This window comes from Phasianus colchicus, chromosome 1, assembly GCF_987193195.1.
Source record: "Phasianus colchicus chromosome 1, bPhaCol1.hap1.1, whole genome shotgun sequence".
Classification (NCBI taxonomy): Eukaryota; Metazoa; Chordata; class Aves; order Galliformes; family Phasianidae; genus Phasianus; species Phasianus colchicus.
The window spans coordinates 187169224-187187199 of record NC_143436.1 but is presented as its reverse complement, the minus strand read 5'-3'; the positions used below and the strand labels follow the sequence as shown (position 1 = coordinate 187187199).

The 17976-nt window shown below is 38.9% G+C and overlaps 1 protein-coding gene across 4 annotated transcripts in view; it reads left to right on the top strand.

The window, feature by feature from the left end:
• CEP295 (centrosomal protein 295) overlaps window positions 1-17976 on the top strand; it is a 39378-nt gene that overhangs the window by 5434 nt on the left and 15968 nt on the right. For 3 of the 4 annotated variants that reach the window (XM_090134026.1, XM_090134027.1, XM_090134028.1), the window contains exons 5-17: window positions 63-156; window positions 2088-2201; window positions 3302-3442; window positions 5379-5562; window positions 7226-7393; window positions 8275-8499; window positions 9610-9716; window positions 11177-11374; window positions 12668-12765; window positions 12888-13944; window positions 14621-14795; window positions 14943-15095; window positions 16827-17048. In XM_090134026.1, coding sequence (XP_089990152.1) covers window positions 63-156; window positions 2088-2201; window positions 3302-3442; window positions 5379-5562; window positions 7226-7393; window positions 8275-8499; window positions 9610-9716; window positions 11177-11374; window positions 12668-12765; window positions 12888-13944; window positions 14621-14795; window positions 14943-15095; window positions 16827-17048 — 2936 coding nt within the window. Of the gene's footprint in view, window positions 1-62; window positions 157-2087; window positions 2202-3301; window positions 3443-5378; window positions 5563-7225; window positions 7394-8274; window positions 8500-9609; window positions 9717-11176; window positions 11375-12667; window positions 12766-12887; window positions 13945-14620; window positions 14796-14942; window positions 15096-16826; window positions 17049-17976 lie in introns of those variants that run through there. The other variant, XM_090134029.1, reaches the window with a different exon arrangement.

Sequence of the window (17976 nt, the reverse complement as noted above, 5' to 3'; positions counted from 1 at the left end):
ATTATTTTGCACAGTGCTGTCATTGGTTCTTGAATCATTTTCTTTCTTCCTTTATTTGCAAGACGAATAGATGCACGTAAGCACGCTCTGGATGTGGAAAGAGAAAGAGCAGCCAGAGTTGCAAGCCTGCCACCTCCTCCTCCACATCCTCTTGAGGTGTGTATCTGTGATGGGATAGTGCATCATTGCAGGATACCATATCAGTACAATGCTTCATTGCTCTGACTCCTCACAGTGGGATATCTGAAATTGCTGTTTTCATACTGCAAGGAGAGTGGTTTGGTAATAATCAAGAAAGCCAATGAATTATGTATTAACAGACCTCCGATCTTCAATACTTGTTCTGGTTTCTTATCTCTTGTTCGTGTGGATTTTATTTCTCGTAGCCAGGAGATGTTTTTATGGTTGATGTCTGCTTTGAACCTCATTGTAATTTCATTTTCATTTAAAAGTTGTAGTGGTCTTAGACTCTGTGGTCTATCCCAGTATGCACTTACTGCCTCACTTGTCTGCCTTGATGGCGCAGTGTCATAGACTCGTAGAATGGCTTGGGTTGGAAGGGACCTTAAGGATCGTGCTGGCAGGGTTGCTACCTGCTAGACCAGGCTGCTCAGCAGTAAGCATTGTATTTTGCTTTCTTCTGCCTTATTTGCTGTGTTTATTATTTTCTTTCCTCTGTTTCTTGCAGGGAATACAAAAAATATGGTAAGCTGTTGAATTTTGATAGAAAAAAAAAAAATAACTCGGCTCAGCTAAAAGCTGTGGTTTTATTCTGTACCTTTTAGGGGAATGACTTTGCGTCTCCTTCATGCTTCTTTTGAATTCAGATATATTCTGAATATGTGTAGAAGTCACAGTAGAACTGCAGATCTGAACTACAGAAAGAACATTATGTGCTTTTTCATTGTGTAGTTAACTTTTGAGGTAAATTTACTAACAGAACTCTTTTAATACAGAATTTGTTAATACAGAGTTTGTTGCCTAACATATTGTGACCTTTCAGACCACCAGATTCAGTAATATTCAGACCACAGACAAGAAAATAGAGAATTTGGGTATTTACTGAGGAAAGATTAATCTAGTCTCTCTCAGAGCCACTGTAATGAGAGCTTTTTCCCAGCTCCACTCAGCACATGAGGTATAGGTTTGTGGCTTGAAAGATAGGGAACTGATGCATCTGGAGAAACTGAGTAAGGACTGATCCTCACTGTTTTCAGAATGATTAAAGGAAGGGATACTTAAATACCTTTATTTGTATCCTTTACTGCATACTTCTGTGCAGATTTTCTTACTTGCTGCCCAGCATTTTCTTACTATGGAAATTGGCTGTGTGTGGGTTAAAGCAAGTGTTGTAAAGGAGTGATAGAAAGTGTCTGGGGTTATTCCTTGTGAAGTTACCTCATTTCTTTCCCACTGAGAACATCGATCTGAGCCAAATGAGAGGAGATCTGGTTGCTCAGTGTTCAGAATGCCTTTCAGATAAGAGTTGACGTGTGGTTGTATGCCTAAAACTTATTAAAAGAGATCTTGGTGCTGTTTGTATGAACACTTTTCAGTGAGGATATGGAAAATGCTCTTTTTCCTGGCTGTCTAATAAACTGAATGTAATGGACCCTGAGTTCTATATACAAAGTCTGTACTTGAGAAAGGTTGTCTTACCATTATGTGTAATGATATGGTGGATCTGAGGTTGCCCTGTATGCAGGTGGATATGGCAGCTGTTGCGTGGGATTTGTGTTAGAGCATTAAAACCCAGGCACTTCTGAACTAAGCTGATGCTCTTGAAAGAGGAAGGTACAGCTCCATGATGAATGCCAACATTTGTGGAGGAGTTTCAGCTGTGTGCTGATAGATGCTCTCAGTTATTAAGCTTTCTAAGTATTCTTTATGTTGATATGATTTTGTTTTTATTAAGTGTATGTAAAGATTGAAATGACAATGTTTTCTGGAGATAATTTTCTATGTTTTTTTTTTAATTTTTTGATTTCTTTTGGTACTAAGAAATGAGCTCCACACTTAAATCTTTCATTTAGCTGCTTTGCCAGAGGAAGCCATTCTCTATGGCTTATTTCTACTTTTCTTTCTAGAATCTGGAAGTGAAGAAGATTGCTGCAATGAAGGCCCATGGTGCTGGCAAATTTTCTGTTACACGTTACCATATTTCAGAACCTTACGCAGACAGAGAAATGGATGCAGAACAGGTGATTAACTTCCCAGTGTTTGTGATATACACTTCCATCTTTCTTTGTACTGCATTCCGTATCTGGATATCACCTTAGCAATTAAGTTTCCATTTTAAGGCCTATGCTAAGTTAATTGTTGTCTTTGCCCAGCTTTTTTTTCTTCTCCCTCCTCTTTTAGCTGTGTACTCGCAGTCTTTACTTCACATTCATGCTCAGATGGTGATGCAGTCAACAGCTTTAACTTGCAAAAGTCTGATTTGAGGAAAAGAATCCTGAGTAGAGATTTGCCAGATGAAAAGGTTTACTCAGGATTGCAGTACAATCCCAGGTCAAAGTTAGATCAGAAGAAGAGGAGGAGCTGGAAAAGTAAAAGATGAAATAAGAACTCAGCTTTTAGAGGTGGTGATCTGTTGTTTGGCTTATTTGTGATGTGAGACCACAGTCTAAATTCCTGTTTGCTATCACCCTTATTTAGATGGAGTTCTCTTGAGACTCACAAATTTACAAGTATTCTCTCCAGTGGCATTGTTCTTGTTCATGAATTTTAAGGTGTAAACAATAAAGACTAAACTATAAGAGCGGGTGCTTTAGTCTGAACTCTTGGAATTTCTGGAAAACTCTGAAATGTTTATAGCCTTGTTTATTGGATTTTTTTTTTTAAATTTTCAAGTGTTAATAAGTTTGTACTTACTTAAAACTTGCAGATTTTTTTCTGGTTTCTCAAATTAGAATGGAAACATTTCTGATCTTATTTAAAACTTTAAAACATATAAGCAGTGAATTTGTAATATTGATGGCATTATTCGTTTTTACCTGGTATTGTAGGAAGAATAATCACTGCAATAAAAAATGGACGAATGATTGTCTCTAGTGGAGTTTGGAACTAGAATACTTTGATACCTAACCCTTGTAAAATGTGTACATTTGCTTTTTTTTTTTCATGTGTATGAATATTGTTTGGTCCTGCTTGCAACTGAATTCTGTGAAGTCTTTGAAGGTGGTTAATATTGTACTTTATAAATCCCAAGTGTTTTTGCTACAGAATTACTCACTTAATATTAAGTACACTTTAAACTACCAGAAGAACTCAGTGGACTAAACTAGTAATTGTCTGCCAGCCAGATGCTCGGTTGGCGGCTGAAGAAGAGGTGAAGCATTTGAAGCAGCTACACGAAGAGGCAGAGAGGGAGAGAAGAGAGCAGCTTGAGAAGGCGCATCTCAGAGGAAGTCATGCCTTGAAGAAGGTCCATTTGGCTCAGGTAGGCAAAGCAGACATTTAATGTCATATACCAGCACCTGTTTTTTTACTGCCAGAGTGACCAATGTTAAGAAAGCTGTAAGTTGGTATTTGCCAGAGTGGCTGCGGTTTCAAGGGTAAGATGTTTAGACTTAACAGGGTTTTCAGAATGCTTTCATAACATGATCAAACTCAACTTGCTTATTTTAGCTGTCTGGAAGCCTATAGGGTGATCTTTCACCAAAATAAATTGGAAACATTTGGATGCAGAATAGACACTACCAGTCAGCTTTTCTTGTGCCAGAGCTCTTCATATCATACCATTACAGTGTCTTTATTTAAAGTATTTGCTGTTTGTTGACATGCTAGCTGAGGTCAGGGAAATCCTCTGTGTCAGTTCAGTGGGAACTAGAAATGGAATTATTGGCTTTTAAATACATGATAGCATTGAAAAAACCACATTTCACATTTCAAGAACCTTGACAAAGTTGCTCTGTGCTTCGTGACTTTTTGCTTTGCCTGACATTTTTGGTATGAAGGTGCTTCTGAGCTGAAATGCCTCATGAGTTAGGTGCTTGAAGTATTTAGGTAATGAATCACAGAACTGGAAGAACAATGGTTTGAGTCCTCATTTCATCGACTGTTCCTACTGCCATTGTTTAAAAGCTTGTTTATGTTACAACTATGTGAGATTGAGGAGAAAGCATGTAATGATTTTGAATTATGTCCAGAATGATGGGTATCATTTTTCAAAGCACCTCTGAGAGTATCAGCCGCCCTAAATCTCACTAATGTCCTTTGAGAAAATTGGAGTCTATATACTCATTTTCAGTTCTTCTCCCTCCCTTACATTTTATAGTTCATTTTACATTTTAAAATAGTATTTAAAGTATTCATTCAGGGGTTGGTGCTTCTCTCAGACTTTCCTCACCTTTGCATCCCATTCAGACAAGAGGTGTAAGGACCTTTTGCTACCCAATACAGCGAGAGGTGCGGATAGCATGAACTTAATTCTTCCTCAACTGCAAAGGCTGCTGAATAATGCTGTCTGCAGCACCAGCTGTGACCTGTTAGGAGAACTGCTGCAGTGAAAAGACAAACACTTACATACAAATATGTGCTTCTTGCAGAGCCTGCTTGTGAATTCTCGCGCTGCTTTCTTTTTTCTTTGTTGTTATTGATGTGAGCAGGTACAAATGTTCAGTCAGTTTTCAAATCCACACTTGGATTCAGACTGGGTCTTTGCAGTTCTTTTTCTATTAATCTGTTGCTGGCATAAAACCCATTTTATTAAATGTGTATATAGGAGAGAAACTGTTAAATATGGTATTATATGCATGGTTCAGTATGTGGGCATAACTGTTTTGTTATCAAATTCTACCCAAAGCTGACAAAAACCTTTAAGCTTCATCATGACTTTTTCATCATGATTTTCTCATGGAATATATTGAAATATCTCAGATTTCAGATTGTTTCTTCTTATTAAGAAGACGACTTTTTTAATTTTCAACATTTTAACTTAAAATGAATTTTTCCCCTTAACAAATTATAGATAAAACTTTAAAAATAAAAAACAGCTTTAATGTGACATTGAGCATCAAGAGTATTGGCTTGCTTAAAAGTAACAGTTACTGAAGCACAAGCTAAGAAGTAGCTTATTAATGGAAGTACTCCTTTACTTTATACAACAAAAGAGTTAATTCTGTTTAGGGAAGCCAGCTTGCAGTGTACCATCCCATACTTTGTTTTTTGTCAGATCTTCTAGGTTGAAAACACTCTCGTGTTTAAAGGTCAGATACAGTCTTCTCCCAAGGAAGCACTTGCTTCCTAGAATAAGATTAATTTAATTCTAAACTCCTCAGATTAACTTCATGGTAACCAAATGGAAGTGTTTTATAATCCTGACATACTACTGTCTGAAAGTTAACACACAGTGCTTATCACCCCTTTACTTGAAGGATAGGGAAAGGCTATTGAAGGAACTGGAACAAATGCAGAGAATGGATCGAATGCGCAGAAGACAGATGGTAGCACAGATGCCACCTCAACTTTTTGTACCTGGATACAGACGCATGGAAATGAAAGAAGAGTGGCAGAGAGAATTGGAGTTTGCCTTTGAAGATATGTACAGTGAGGACAGGAGTGAGTAATCTGTGGGAGGATGCTGATTCTGGCTGCCCAGAGATTCTGCTGCAGCCATGTGTTCCCAGGTGCAGCAAGTAGTGAGGCTGCACATTTTTTCCTGGTGGGTATGCACACAAACAGTACAGGTTGCTTCATCCTGTTCCCTGTTGTGTATGGGACTGTGGGAAATACATCTGTACAGTGTTGATCCCTCCAGCAGTTAGTTCCAGACATTGTCAACCCAGTAACTAGTCTCTGCATCCCAGACCTACCCAGTTGCTGGCATCTGAACTTACAAGATGCTGAGGCTCACAGCCCCACTCCAGCTTCTTGTGCTCAGGCAGCCCTGCTTACAGATATGCATACACATACCCTATAGCACTCTCAGCACGGAATGGATACTTCGGTACTTAAAGTTAGGTGCTCATTCTGTCCAGTAGCTGATCACAGACCTTGTAGCCTTCCACTGTCTGTAGATGCACTGCTGTGCTCAATATGTGCTATGGATCTCTCATTAAGGTGACTTTAAATACTCTTTCTACCCAGCTGGTGCTGGCTCCTTAGGCTCCACGGTAGCTGGCACCTGGATGTGTGAGCTGCTGCTTGATATGCAGACATCGCTGTCTGCAAACATGTCTGTGCAAACATGTACATGTTGTCAATGCCAGCAGTAACTGACCTTGGATCCTTTCGTTTCTAGTTCTGTCAAAGCCATGTATGTATTTATGCCGGCCTTAACGCCAGCAGGTTCTTGGTTGAGCTTGTGACCCCACCATCCCCTGTGTAGCTGGCAGGGATCTGCTGTGGGCCAACAGGGATCCAGTGGCCAACAGGCAGACCCTCTGGTCTCTCTGGTATCCAGCCCAGTCTTACGGCTGCTCTGATACTTGGCTTCTAAGACCCTTGTTATTCGCAAGGACTAGTCTGGCTTGCTGTTTGCTAATCCTTGCATACTAATATGTATGTGCTCATTTTGGTCTCTGCTTTGGTTGCTGCCTGTTATGCACCCATATGCATGCATACAAAGTAGAAGGTTCCTCACTCACAAAAAATGGAATTTAGCAAGAAGACAAGTCAGACCCTGCGTACTGTCTGGCCTTTTTAAAATTTATATATATTTACTCCTCTGTTTCTACCCCAAAACTTGTTTCTTCCCAGTCTAACTTGATCCTTCCCTTTCCCAACCTTTGATTCTTTCCCTACATGTCCACAAGTCTTGTACAAACCCATTTATCCCTCTTAGGCAGTAGCCCTCTCAATCTACACAGTGATCCTCAGAAAGCCTCTCATGGATTCATCTTCCAGGATTTTGCACCTGGACGATGGGATCAATGGCTGCCCTGTGAGCAGCCAGCTTAGGGTGCTTGTTTTCTCTGAAGAGGTTACTGGGCTCCACCTCTATTTAGTGCACTGCTTTTTGCATGGAGGTAGAACTTTTACTTTATATCCTCTTATTTTGAATGATTTTGAACATGTTTTATGGGAAACCACAAGTCTGAATTAAAAAGATAGCTAATGATCTAAATGGCTTCAATTTTGAAAGTCTTCTGTTTTGGGGAGAAAAATAGTTGGAATAAAGCTGTTGTGAAACAAACTGTTGATATTGGAACTTGTGTAACTTGGGGTGTTTGCATTTTATTCTAATTGGTCACTTTTTTTGTGTTTGTGTTCCTTTAATTAGAAATGAAAGGAGACTTGATTTTGCAGTTTGAACCACAGCCTTTGCCATCCCCTTCTGATAGATCTCAAGATAATGATCTTGATCTCTCTTTGGAGCAAGAATGTGTTTGTGACACTCAACAAGAATCAGGACAGATGGTGGAGGAGGAGGTCCCTGCTGAATCAGAAAGTAACACTTTTAAACTCAGTCTTTCTTGTATTATAGCAGAAGAGGTTGTATGTTAGTACTAACTAAAATGTCTAAGTACTAAAATTCCATAATGAATATGAGGTGTTTCAAGGTTAAGTGATTTGTAATGCTCATCACTGATGATGAATATTGACATACAAGTTTGAAGTAGAAATTACTTTTCCTAACACACTTCAGTTCATTAGAATACTGAGATTATTGTTCTTGCAGCTATTATAATGTTAGCTATAGTGCTTTCTATATAACTATTGCAAATGATGAGATGGTACAGTATATGAAATATTAGCCATGTGAAGAGTGAAGTTTGCTTTAACTTGACTTCATGTGAAAGTCTACTTACAGTACATCCTTTATGCTCTGCATTGTGCTTGAGTCGCTTCGTTTTGTGCATAGGCCACACTAGTTGCATGTGTGCATGGCATGAGCAGAATAACATAATGTGAACAAGATATCTATTATTGAATGTTGCTGCATGACAAGCATTTCTGCCACGTTGCTTTGTTGCTACTGTCCATTTCTGGGGCTGTGATGCATTCATTGTGTTGCCAGCTCTACTACAAAGGGAGGACAGGAACGTACAAGTATTGCTGCTGGTTTCTGCAGCAGTGTAGTCTGTAAGGAATCTGGTTCTGAAATGCTGCTACAAGCTGAGCCCTCCTGTTATTGCATCCTGAGACACGTTGCTGCTTCTGTCTTGCAAGGAGAAGAAAATACTTACGCTTTGAAACTTGATAATATAGTTAGTTATTTAGCTATGTAAGCAAATAAAAGAAGTTGTTTGTTTTGTTTTTTGTTTTTTTTTTCCTGTAACATGAAGATAATCATTACCTAAATCTCTTAAAGGATTATGTTATTTGTAGGTCATAAAGAGGTAAAACCTCATCAACCTCAATCAAAACTTGCCTTGAAGAAATTGCTGAACAAGATTAGAAACCAAAAAGAGGAGTGGATATCAAAAAGTGGGAAAGAGTTTCCAAGCAAGATTGAGACTATTGAATCAGGAACTATTGCTGACAAGGAGAGACATCAGGTTGATTTAGATCTGAATGATGAGCAATGCAAAAATTCTGTATGTGAAGCCAAAGGTATGGAATATGCTTGCATTGACGTTTGTTATGTAGGAGCAAGTCCATAGGGTGGACTGTAACAAATTTTTTTTTTAATTCGAATGAATCTTTCAGTGGTACTGTTTTATCATGCTGCCAGAAAGTGAATACAGTTCTCTCATCTCTGCCTTTCGTCTTACCCATAAAGATTTCTCAGAAGAAAGATGTCTAAAATATCTCTGTATTATAAATCTCACCCAAATTTTGGTCAGACTTCATGCTGGTGTGTTTTAAAAGATGTTTACCTATGGGGGCAGAAGTTGCAGGGCAGTATTGGTTGTGGGAGTTCTTTACCTGTTAAACTGGAAAAGCTGAATTCGTGAGATTCACAGCTAGAAATGCTTGACAGGCATGAGCTGACATGTCTGTAGCGAAGGATTTTTCCTGGACTTAAAGCACCATTCCAAAAGGTCTCAGTGTAAAACTGATCTTACAGAAGTCAAACATCCCATTTTGTTTAGTAGCTCCGATTGGTTTGGAGTTTCCAGCCCTGTGTTGCTATGTTAGTTATGTGAGTGCTGAAGGTGATGAATGTGTATGAAGATTTGATTTTTGTGCTTTTACATTTGCCTTGAGATTGCTGGTTTTAGACCCTCCTTTTTTTCTTAGAGGTTAAGACTTTTTTTTTTTTTTTCTATACCTGAGGAGGATGATTTTGCTATCAGGCTACCAAGTGATTTAGAAAACAACCAATGTTCAATCCAGCTAGAACTGAGACATTGCTCAGCCTTTCACCAGGCTGGATGTGGCTGTGGGCAGCCTGGTCTGGTGGTTGGTGACCCTGCACATACCAGGGGGGTTGGAACTTGATGGTCTTTGTGGTCCTTTTCAACCCAAGCCATTCTGTGATTCTATGATTTCTTTACATTCAAGAATGGCACGTGATAAAGGGCCATTAATGACTTAAATAATGCAAAACCTGATCTTTCCAGCTCACAGAGATGAGCTGAGTGGATGCAGATGGTCATCATGTCAAGGCTGCCTGCTTGTGTGTTTTTTCTTTTGAGAGCTTGGGAAACTAAAGCAGGATGTAAACAAGATACGAAGCTCTTTCTGGTTGCATTTATAGTTAAATAATATTTATTTTAGAGTCCGAGGAGATGTTGGAACATAGAGTTGTGCTTGAAAATTCAGTTCTAATCCATCCTCAAGAACAAGCAGCTAAAATTAGAATGGAAAATGAGAGACAGCAGTGGGTAAGTGTGAGTGAATATACTTTTTGTCTCAGTTATGATGTAAAAAGAAGTGATTTACAGAAGGTAATAAAGGTGATAAAATGCTTCAGGTTATAAAGCTGCAACAGACGCTTTCACCATACTGTTAACATTTTAAAGGAACTTCTACTGCAGCATTATCTATACTTGGCCTTTGTGTAGTAACTTTTATTTTATAGCAATTAGTGAACGCTAGCTGGAATGTACAATAGTGTGGAGAAAAATTCTTTTGTGAAATTTAACAGCTACTGCAGGCAAAGGATTCTATGCCGTGATTAAGTAAGAATTCTAGTTGTCAGGTATTATCTATCTGGCTTAAGGAAAAGGTCATCACCAGTACAGAACTGTGAAGATTTTACTAACCCTGTGTAATCGTATCTGAAAGTCTCTAGGATTGCATAGAGTGACAGAAAAAGCTTGCAAACCGTGAGTATTTTGTCTCTCAGTTTATAAAATCAAGTGCAGAATGACTTCTGTTATCTATATGAACACGCTGTATTTACAAGATAACTTTGTTAATGGTATGTGCATGATGTATCTATATTATATGTATTTAATTATATTTTTACTGTATCTTAGGTGGAGGCCTGCCAGCTGTTATGTGGTTGTTTATCAATTAAAAAAAAAAAAGTTGAATTTCAGGTCCTACTGCAACCTTAAATTGTAGTTTTAAAGTACAGAAATTCAGGAAATAAATTTCACAATAATATTTTAGTGAGGAGGGGAACAAAAGGCAGCAGGTCTCCTGTGGAAGTGTGGTTACTTTCTTTAACATGTTTTCTTGCACTTAACACATGTCCAGATGTATATATTTTTATATTTCCATTTCTGTTAACTGTTCCCAGCTTCTCCTTCATCACTACTTAGAAATTTTTCTTCACTCCCATTCTAAAAGTGTATGTGCTGTTACTTCATGTGGCTGTGAGTGATTTGTAGATGAAAGATACTTGGAAAGAGAATAAAAATAAACAAAACACTTGAGAGATTTCTGGAGTGCTCTTAAAGTGGTGGTACACGAGCCATTTCAGAAGCTGGGTAAGATTTGAATTAGCATTTAAATGCCTTGAACTTTTGATGAGAAGTTCTATAAAATGCAAAATAGGCTTCTGAGTTCAATCCAAAAGAAGGACTTCCTTTTCCTCTGGAAAATTATGATGCATCTTGAATGATTAGGTTTGGATTTTTATCCATTCTATTCTTTCAGTGGCAGATAATTGTGCAACAGTAAATGGATTCAGGGGCCATTAGAAATTTCAGTCACTACTGAAATGATTCTTGACAGTTTCAGCACTACTTTTAGTGGCTGCTTACAACTTGAAAAAGCCTGTCATAAGTGATACAGTTTTTACTACAAGTTAAAAGTTGGAACAAAGTTTTGTGTACAAATGTATGGGTCTTTTTCCTTGAGTTCTAGAGATGTTTTTGTTTTTTTTTTCCAATAGCTTGAGCAAATAGAGCAACAGAAACAGGAACAGCTGGCCTTGCTGAAACAAATTGAAGAAGAGAGGGCACATCTGGAAATCCAAATGCAAACCTGTTTGGAAGAAGCTAAGAACAAAAAGGAGGAGGAAGAGAGAAGTCAGCCAGTACAAAGCTGCAGTGTTCCTTCTACAGATCAACAGAATAAAGCAGAACATGAGGTGAGGAATTGTGGAACGGGGTGTTTGGGGGTGAGGCCTGTATATTTCAGTTGTTTTTCTGTTATAGAATCAAGAGGTCCAATTGTTCAAAGAAGGGCAACAAAGCTGGTGAGGGGTCTGGAGCACAGGCCTTATGAGGAGCAGCTGAGGGAGCTGAGATTGTTCAGTCTGGAGAAGAAGAGGCTCAGGGGAGACCTTATTGCTCTCTGTAACTACCTGAAGAGAGGTTGTAGTGAGCTGGGGGTCAGCCTCTTCTCTCGTGTCATTAGTGATAGGACCAGAGGGAATGGTTTCAAGCTGTGCCAGGGAAGACTCAGGCTGGATATTAGGAAATACTACTTCTCTGAAAGAGTGGTCAGGCACTGGAATGGGCTGCCCAGGGAGGTGGTGGAGTCACCGACCCTGGAGGTGTTCAAGGAACGTTTGGATTTTGTGTTGAGGGACATGGTTTAGAGAGAACTATTGGTGATGGGTGGATGGTTGGACTGGATGATCTTATAGGTCTTTTCCTTAGTGATTCTGTGATTCTGTGAATTGCCAGTTTAAAATTCTATTAATGAAGACCTTGTTTTTATTTCTCAGGTCACAAATCAGAACTGTACTGAACAGTACTGAAGTCTGTAACTTTTTTTGTCTAATGTAGACGCTTTTATATCACATTATATGTATCACTGAAGACTTTAAATGTTGGGTTATTTGCAGAGGCCTTGGGACAGCATGTCCATATAAAATGCTTGTTAGTAGAACCTAATTAGAGCTGTGTAATGAGGGTGCATGTACAAATATCCTTTTTCAAGGAAAAATAATCTTAGGAAAAAAAGAGCTATCCATTTTTGTCTTTGTCAAACTCTTAAATATCTACTTAATTGAAGGGGAGTTCACTGGGGAGAGTGAGGAGAAAGGTGTGTTTTTTTTTTTTTTTTTAGTTTTGAACCATTTCCACAGTGTGCACTCTTAAAAGAATCTATTTGCCTTATAAAGGCAGCTGTGCTGGATCATTGCTCACTTAATTTGCTGCTGGGTACATTTAGCTCTTTGAGCTAAGCTCCTACATGCACCATTGACTTTGATGGTGGATGCTAGACTTGCCAAGAGGGACTGTAGCTGTAGGCTGTGTGTTCCAGAAACTGCTTTAGCTTCATTGCCTGAGGCCAAAAGCTCACAGACTTGAAGCGGTGTTACGGAGTGGTTTCTGCATTCTTGAGAGGATGAACATACAGCTTGAGATTGTTGCTTTAACTGTTTCTATGAATTATTGTTTATTTTTACTTAAAATGACTTAATTTCAATTAGTCTGGAAGTACTGCTGTGCCAGAAGCCAGAAGTCCTGGAGAAGACAGGCACTTACAGGTGATTCGTAATTATCAACAGCGTCTTCTACAACAAAATAGGTAAACTGCTTTATTAAAGTTCTGACCTTCCTGTTTCAAAGTAATTTGAATTGCTTTGATTATTGAAAATGATGTTAATCTGTGCACCAGTCTGGAAAGATGCGGGTTTTCTTTCTGTTTAGGCTGCACAAACAGACGATCAATGAAGCTAGAATGCGTCTACAAGAATATCAGAATAAATTGAAGCAAAGATACTTGACTGATCCTGTGAAAATTTTAAGCTCTGTGGAAACAACATCAGTTAATTTAAAGCTTATCTCAGAACCAGTTGAACGGACACAGAGAACACAGTCTATGCAGACCCAATCACCTGCAGAAAACCACACACTGTCACTACCTCTTCCCTACAACATGTGCAATGTTCCTGAAAATGGATCTTCACAGAAACATGGAGAGAGAATGCACAATGTTTATCCTGATAGGCACCTACATTCTCTAGAACCATCAAATTTGAAGTTCGGAGAGATCTGTTTGCCACGGAGCTGTTCTTTGCAGGAACAAGTAGGAATGTTGGACACCTCCAACAGTGAGGTCAGAGAACCATCTGTGTTCCAGTTACCATCAGCGTTGGTCACACAAGATGTTTCTCCAGCCAGAATGCAACTGGAAGCACGTGTACAACAGGTTAGATTTGCCTTACCTGCAGAACATTCCTCTGAGTCTTCAGAAACAGAGCACTTGAAGGAATCAGACCTCAGATGGTCTAACCATCAAATGGAAACACAAGCTGAAGAAGAGCCTCCGCCTATGACACCCCTTATGGCAGCAACAAAAGGATGTCCTATAATGCAGGCAGCCACAGTTGATTCTTTGGCTTGTCAGCAGGGGTCTGCAGAGAGCCCCACCAGAACAAGCCTTGAACCCAGCTCTCTTTCTGGACCTGTGTCTTTATCTCATGAAGAAGGTGTCGAGGAATCCTTAGTATCAGAAGGTGGAGATGCATCTTTGTTGAATTATTCCTGTATAGTGAATTTAAGGGACAGAGCGTTGGCCTCATCAGAAAGCATCCAAGCTCAGCAGCAGTATTTGAAAGAATTGCAAGAACAGCTAGATGCACATAGAGAAGCCCTTCTTTCTAGACAGAAAATACAAGAACAACTACTTATACAGAAACAGGATAAACTGAGGGAACAGATGCAGAAACAACAAGAGGCTTTGGAAGAATTTCTGAAGAAGCAGGTAAGCTTTGTAAGTGCTTTGTTTGGTGAGTCATCCAATAAGGGATAAAACTCTAGAGTGAATGCTAGGAGTTGGTAAAGTATCTCATGGAGTGTTGGGAGCTTCAAGTGATTTGCTGTATTGGAAATCTTAATTGAACATCTTAATTGAATTTTATTTGTAGTTTTTTTTCTGCAACTTTGTATTTCAAAAAGTTCTATATGTACGCACATATAAAAGTTGTTTTGGAAGTTGCACTCTTGACTTGGAATTTTGCTCATTTCTGGGCGAGGAGGCTTTGGGTTAAGAAGAACTGTTGCTGTGAGCTGCACTATTGCAGTTTCCATACAGCTAAAGTTCCTGAATTTAGGAGTGGAAAAATCAGAAATTTTAGGAATTTTTATTCTCAAAAATGCTGACTGTTCTGATAGAATCTAACAAATGCCTTGAAAAATGTAACAAATAATGTTTTGTCATGTTTGGTTTCTAGAGCTAAGTAGGATATCTGTATACCCAAATGCTTCTTCAAGCTGTGCAAGGGGTAGAGCTTGCATGCTTTAACTTTCTCAAAATGCACACTCGAGCTTGTTTATCAAAGCATAATAGTGTGAAATGTACACCCAAAAAAAGACTGACTTTCTTAATGACTGTAAATATGAGTGCTGTTGTTGCTACTTATTTATTTATTCCCCTTAAGGTAAGACACAGCAATATAAATGGAGTAATGACAGAGTCACAAAGGCCTGACTGGATTAGTAAGAGGAGTGACTTTTTCCAGGACTCAGAAAACTACCAGGAAGAGAACTGTGACATGAGTAAATTTTACAGAGATGAAATGATTTCACAGTACATCAGTCTAGCTGGGCAAATTGGTAAGGCTGTATGGCATGTTTTATTATAGTATTTTGTTTTTCTCATTTTGCTTCTGAGATGGAGTTCTCTTCCATTTGCCCAAGCTGATTTGATAGGTATATTGTAACATGCTCAGGGAGCCTAAACCATAAAACCTTGTTTTACAGAACAGCCTGAAAAAGTTCTGCATAGAGAACAGAAATGGAGGTTTTCCAGACCTCCTGTGACAAAAGTGAAGTTGGGGCTTGGTTTGGAGCAGCATGAACTTAGTGCTGTTCCAGAAGTAGACACACCAAGGAGTTGCAACGTTTCTTTTGCAGGTAAAATAAGAGTACAAAATGTGTGTATACATATAGGATATATGAATGCTTCTGTTCTTAGGAGCATAGATTGGAGGAAATAATTATTTTCTGAAGGTTTTAAGGTGATGGATAATAAAATAATAGCTGGTACTTTTACCATAAGATATAATTTAAATATTATTCAAGGGAATTATAGTTGAGAAAAGCTTTCCTTATCAGTGTCAGCCTAGAAGAAATGTAGCAAAAAAAAAAAAAAAAAAAAAAATCACTGTAATCCCAGGACTGATTGATTTTTCTGTTGAATGTATGAGACTTGGAGGTTCTACACTGAAAATGTCTTCAATAGCAAATATAGAAGCTTGAGTGCAGAAAGCTGTGTGTAGATACTCGTACCCTGGAGAGGGTCTGCATTTTTATGCAGCTATTCATGCCTTGTTTATTCTGAGGGTTGAATCAGATGTGAATGTATCAGTTAATTGCAAAGAGAATAGGCAAGAGCAGCTGATGGAAGTTCCTTTTCTTTAAAATCTTTTACATAAGAAGCTAGCACCAAATATCTACAGAAGTTTTCAGACAAACTATAGTTTTTTTTTTTTTTTTTTCAATTACAAACCATTCTGTAACAATTCCAGACAAAAACCATGCAAAGCAATTGTCAGTTTCTAGGAATGTTGGTTACCATTTGTATGCAGTTCTTAGTAATGCTTTGTAAGCAACATTAAGTAACGGGTAAAACAAACTCATGTTTTCTAAATGTAAACTTCTGATTTTTCCCCTTACCTTCTCCCTCAAGTCTTTTTACAGCTAAAATGTAACACATGTTTTAATGCTGTGCTAGTGTTCATAAAAGAATTAAGCAGAACAATTCAAGTAACTACAGGCTGGGTAAAGCTTAGAATCATAGGATCACCAAGGCTGGGAAAGACCTCCAGGATCATCCAATCCAACTGTCCACCTACCACCCATATCTCCCTGCTAAACCATGTTCCTTAGTACAGCATCTAAACCTTTCTTGAACACAGCTTATTCTCAATCTAAATCCCAAACACAGCATCAGAGCAGCTACTAGGAAGAGAACTGACTCTATCTCAGCCAAGAGCAGAACAACAAATTCCTGTATCTGAGGTGTTTGATGGAAGAATATATTCTTCAAAGCAATTGTCTTAGTAATACACACTTTCATTAAACAAACCAAAACAGAAGAGGGTGGTGACACACTGGAACAGGCTGCCCAAGGAGACTGTGGATGCCCCATCCCTGGAGGCATTCAAGGCCAGGCTGGATGTGGCTCTGGGCAGCCTGGTCTGCTGGTTGGTGACCCTTCACATAGCAGGGGATTGAAACTAGATGATCATTGTGGTCCTTCTCAACCCAGGCCATTCTAGGATTCTATGAAAAAACAGCCTCTCTATGTGCTGTGTGAACACTAGTTTATGTGACAGATGATTCATTCCATTATTACTATTATTGGTCATGTTAGATAGGAACAAACTTGAGTGGTTTAATTGCACTGAGTGGCTGAAAAGGGCTGTTGGTGAGGAGAGAGCTTTGGGGAGAAAGGAGATCTTCAAAGCAGAGAAGACAGGCGGTATCTGGATTTACTAACCTGGTATGGTTAATTTACATGGAGCACTGAGCAAAATCAGTATATTTTTTCTGTAGAACAGCATACCCACCTTAAAATGTTCTTTCATAAAGTGCAGAACATTGTGTGTCTATACCTGAACTGATGAACTGTTTTAAATTCAGCTAAAACAGGTTCTGCTGGTGGAGAACCTTCTCCAAATTCAACTGTTGGGGAGTTTGTGCATAGGAAATGTTATGGTGATGCTCTTCATGAAGAAGGCAGGTCACCTGGGAGCATAACAAGCTATGAGCAGCAAATCTCTGTTGAAAGCCCAAGGCAAAGCAAACAGCCTGGATTATTACAGGAGCTGCTGCTGATGTCTACTGAAAATTCATATGATTCAGGTGAGGAAATCCTCTTTCTTCTGGGACCTTTGTGAGTACCATTCTGTACTGCTAACTTAACTGCTGTTTATCTGGACGATGTGACCTGACTTGTTAAAGATCATAGAGTGCTGTTTAAATACTGTTTAATTTCGATTGTAAAAGTGATATTTCAGTAAGTGCCTCTTAAGACTGAGTTTTGATTTTGCTTTCTTTGTGACCCACTACCACTGTAGCAATCTGTGATCACACTGCAGATCTTTGCCAGTCAGTTTTTCATCCAAAGCATGCACTGTGAATCTGTAGCTTGTGGAGCTGTCTGTAGAGACCTCTTTTGCATCACCTGATTGCCCTGCTGTAGCAGCAGACTCTCATGTGTGTACAGAGTGAAATGCTAGATTAGAAGTTGTGTTCTTCCTCTGAGAGAGAGAACTTCTTCCCAGAGTACATGTGAGGAGCCCAGGTGTGTACCTTCTCCACGTGAGAACCTGGAGCAGACCAATGGTGTGCCTGCAGCAGTACTCTGTGATTCCTTCTGAAGACACAAGAGATTCATGCTTAGGAAGAAATGTGGAGTGTTACTGTACTGATAGACAGCCACAGGGAGATCTCTGTAAGAAATTGCTTAAAAGTACAACTGAGACAAAATATAAAAGGCTGATTGTTACCCTTAGTGCAAAAAAACAACTTAGAAAGAATCAACTGGTGGAAAAATAATGCAATAATGTAAGGTTTACCTTTATTCTGGTATGTTCTGTTCATCTGTGAAGAGCTTTAATTAGAGATTAGCCTTTGAGACTAGATTGTGTCCATGTGCAACAATGTTAATCTGATATCATAAATTGAAAGCAGTTGTTTTGGTTATCACAAACAAAGCAATTTGTGGACGTGTTCAAGCATGTCATGGGTGGCTTAACTGGCTTCTAAGAGGACAAAGATGATCAAAGAA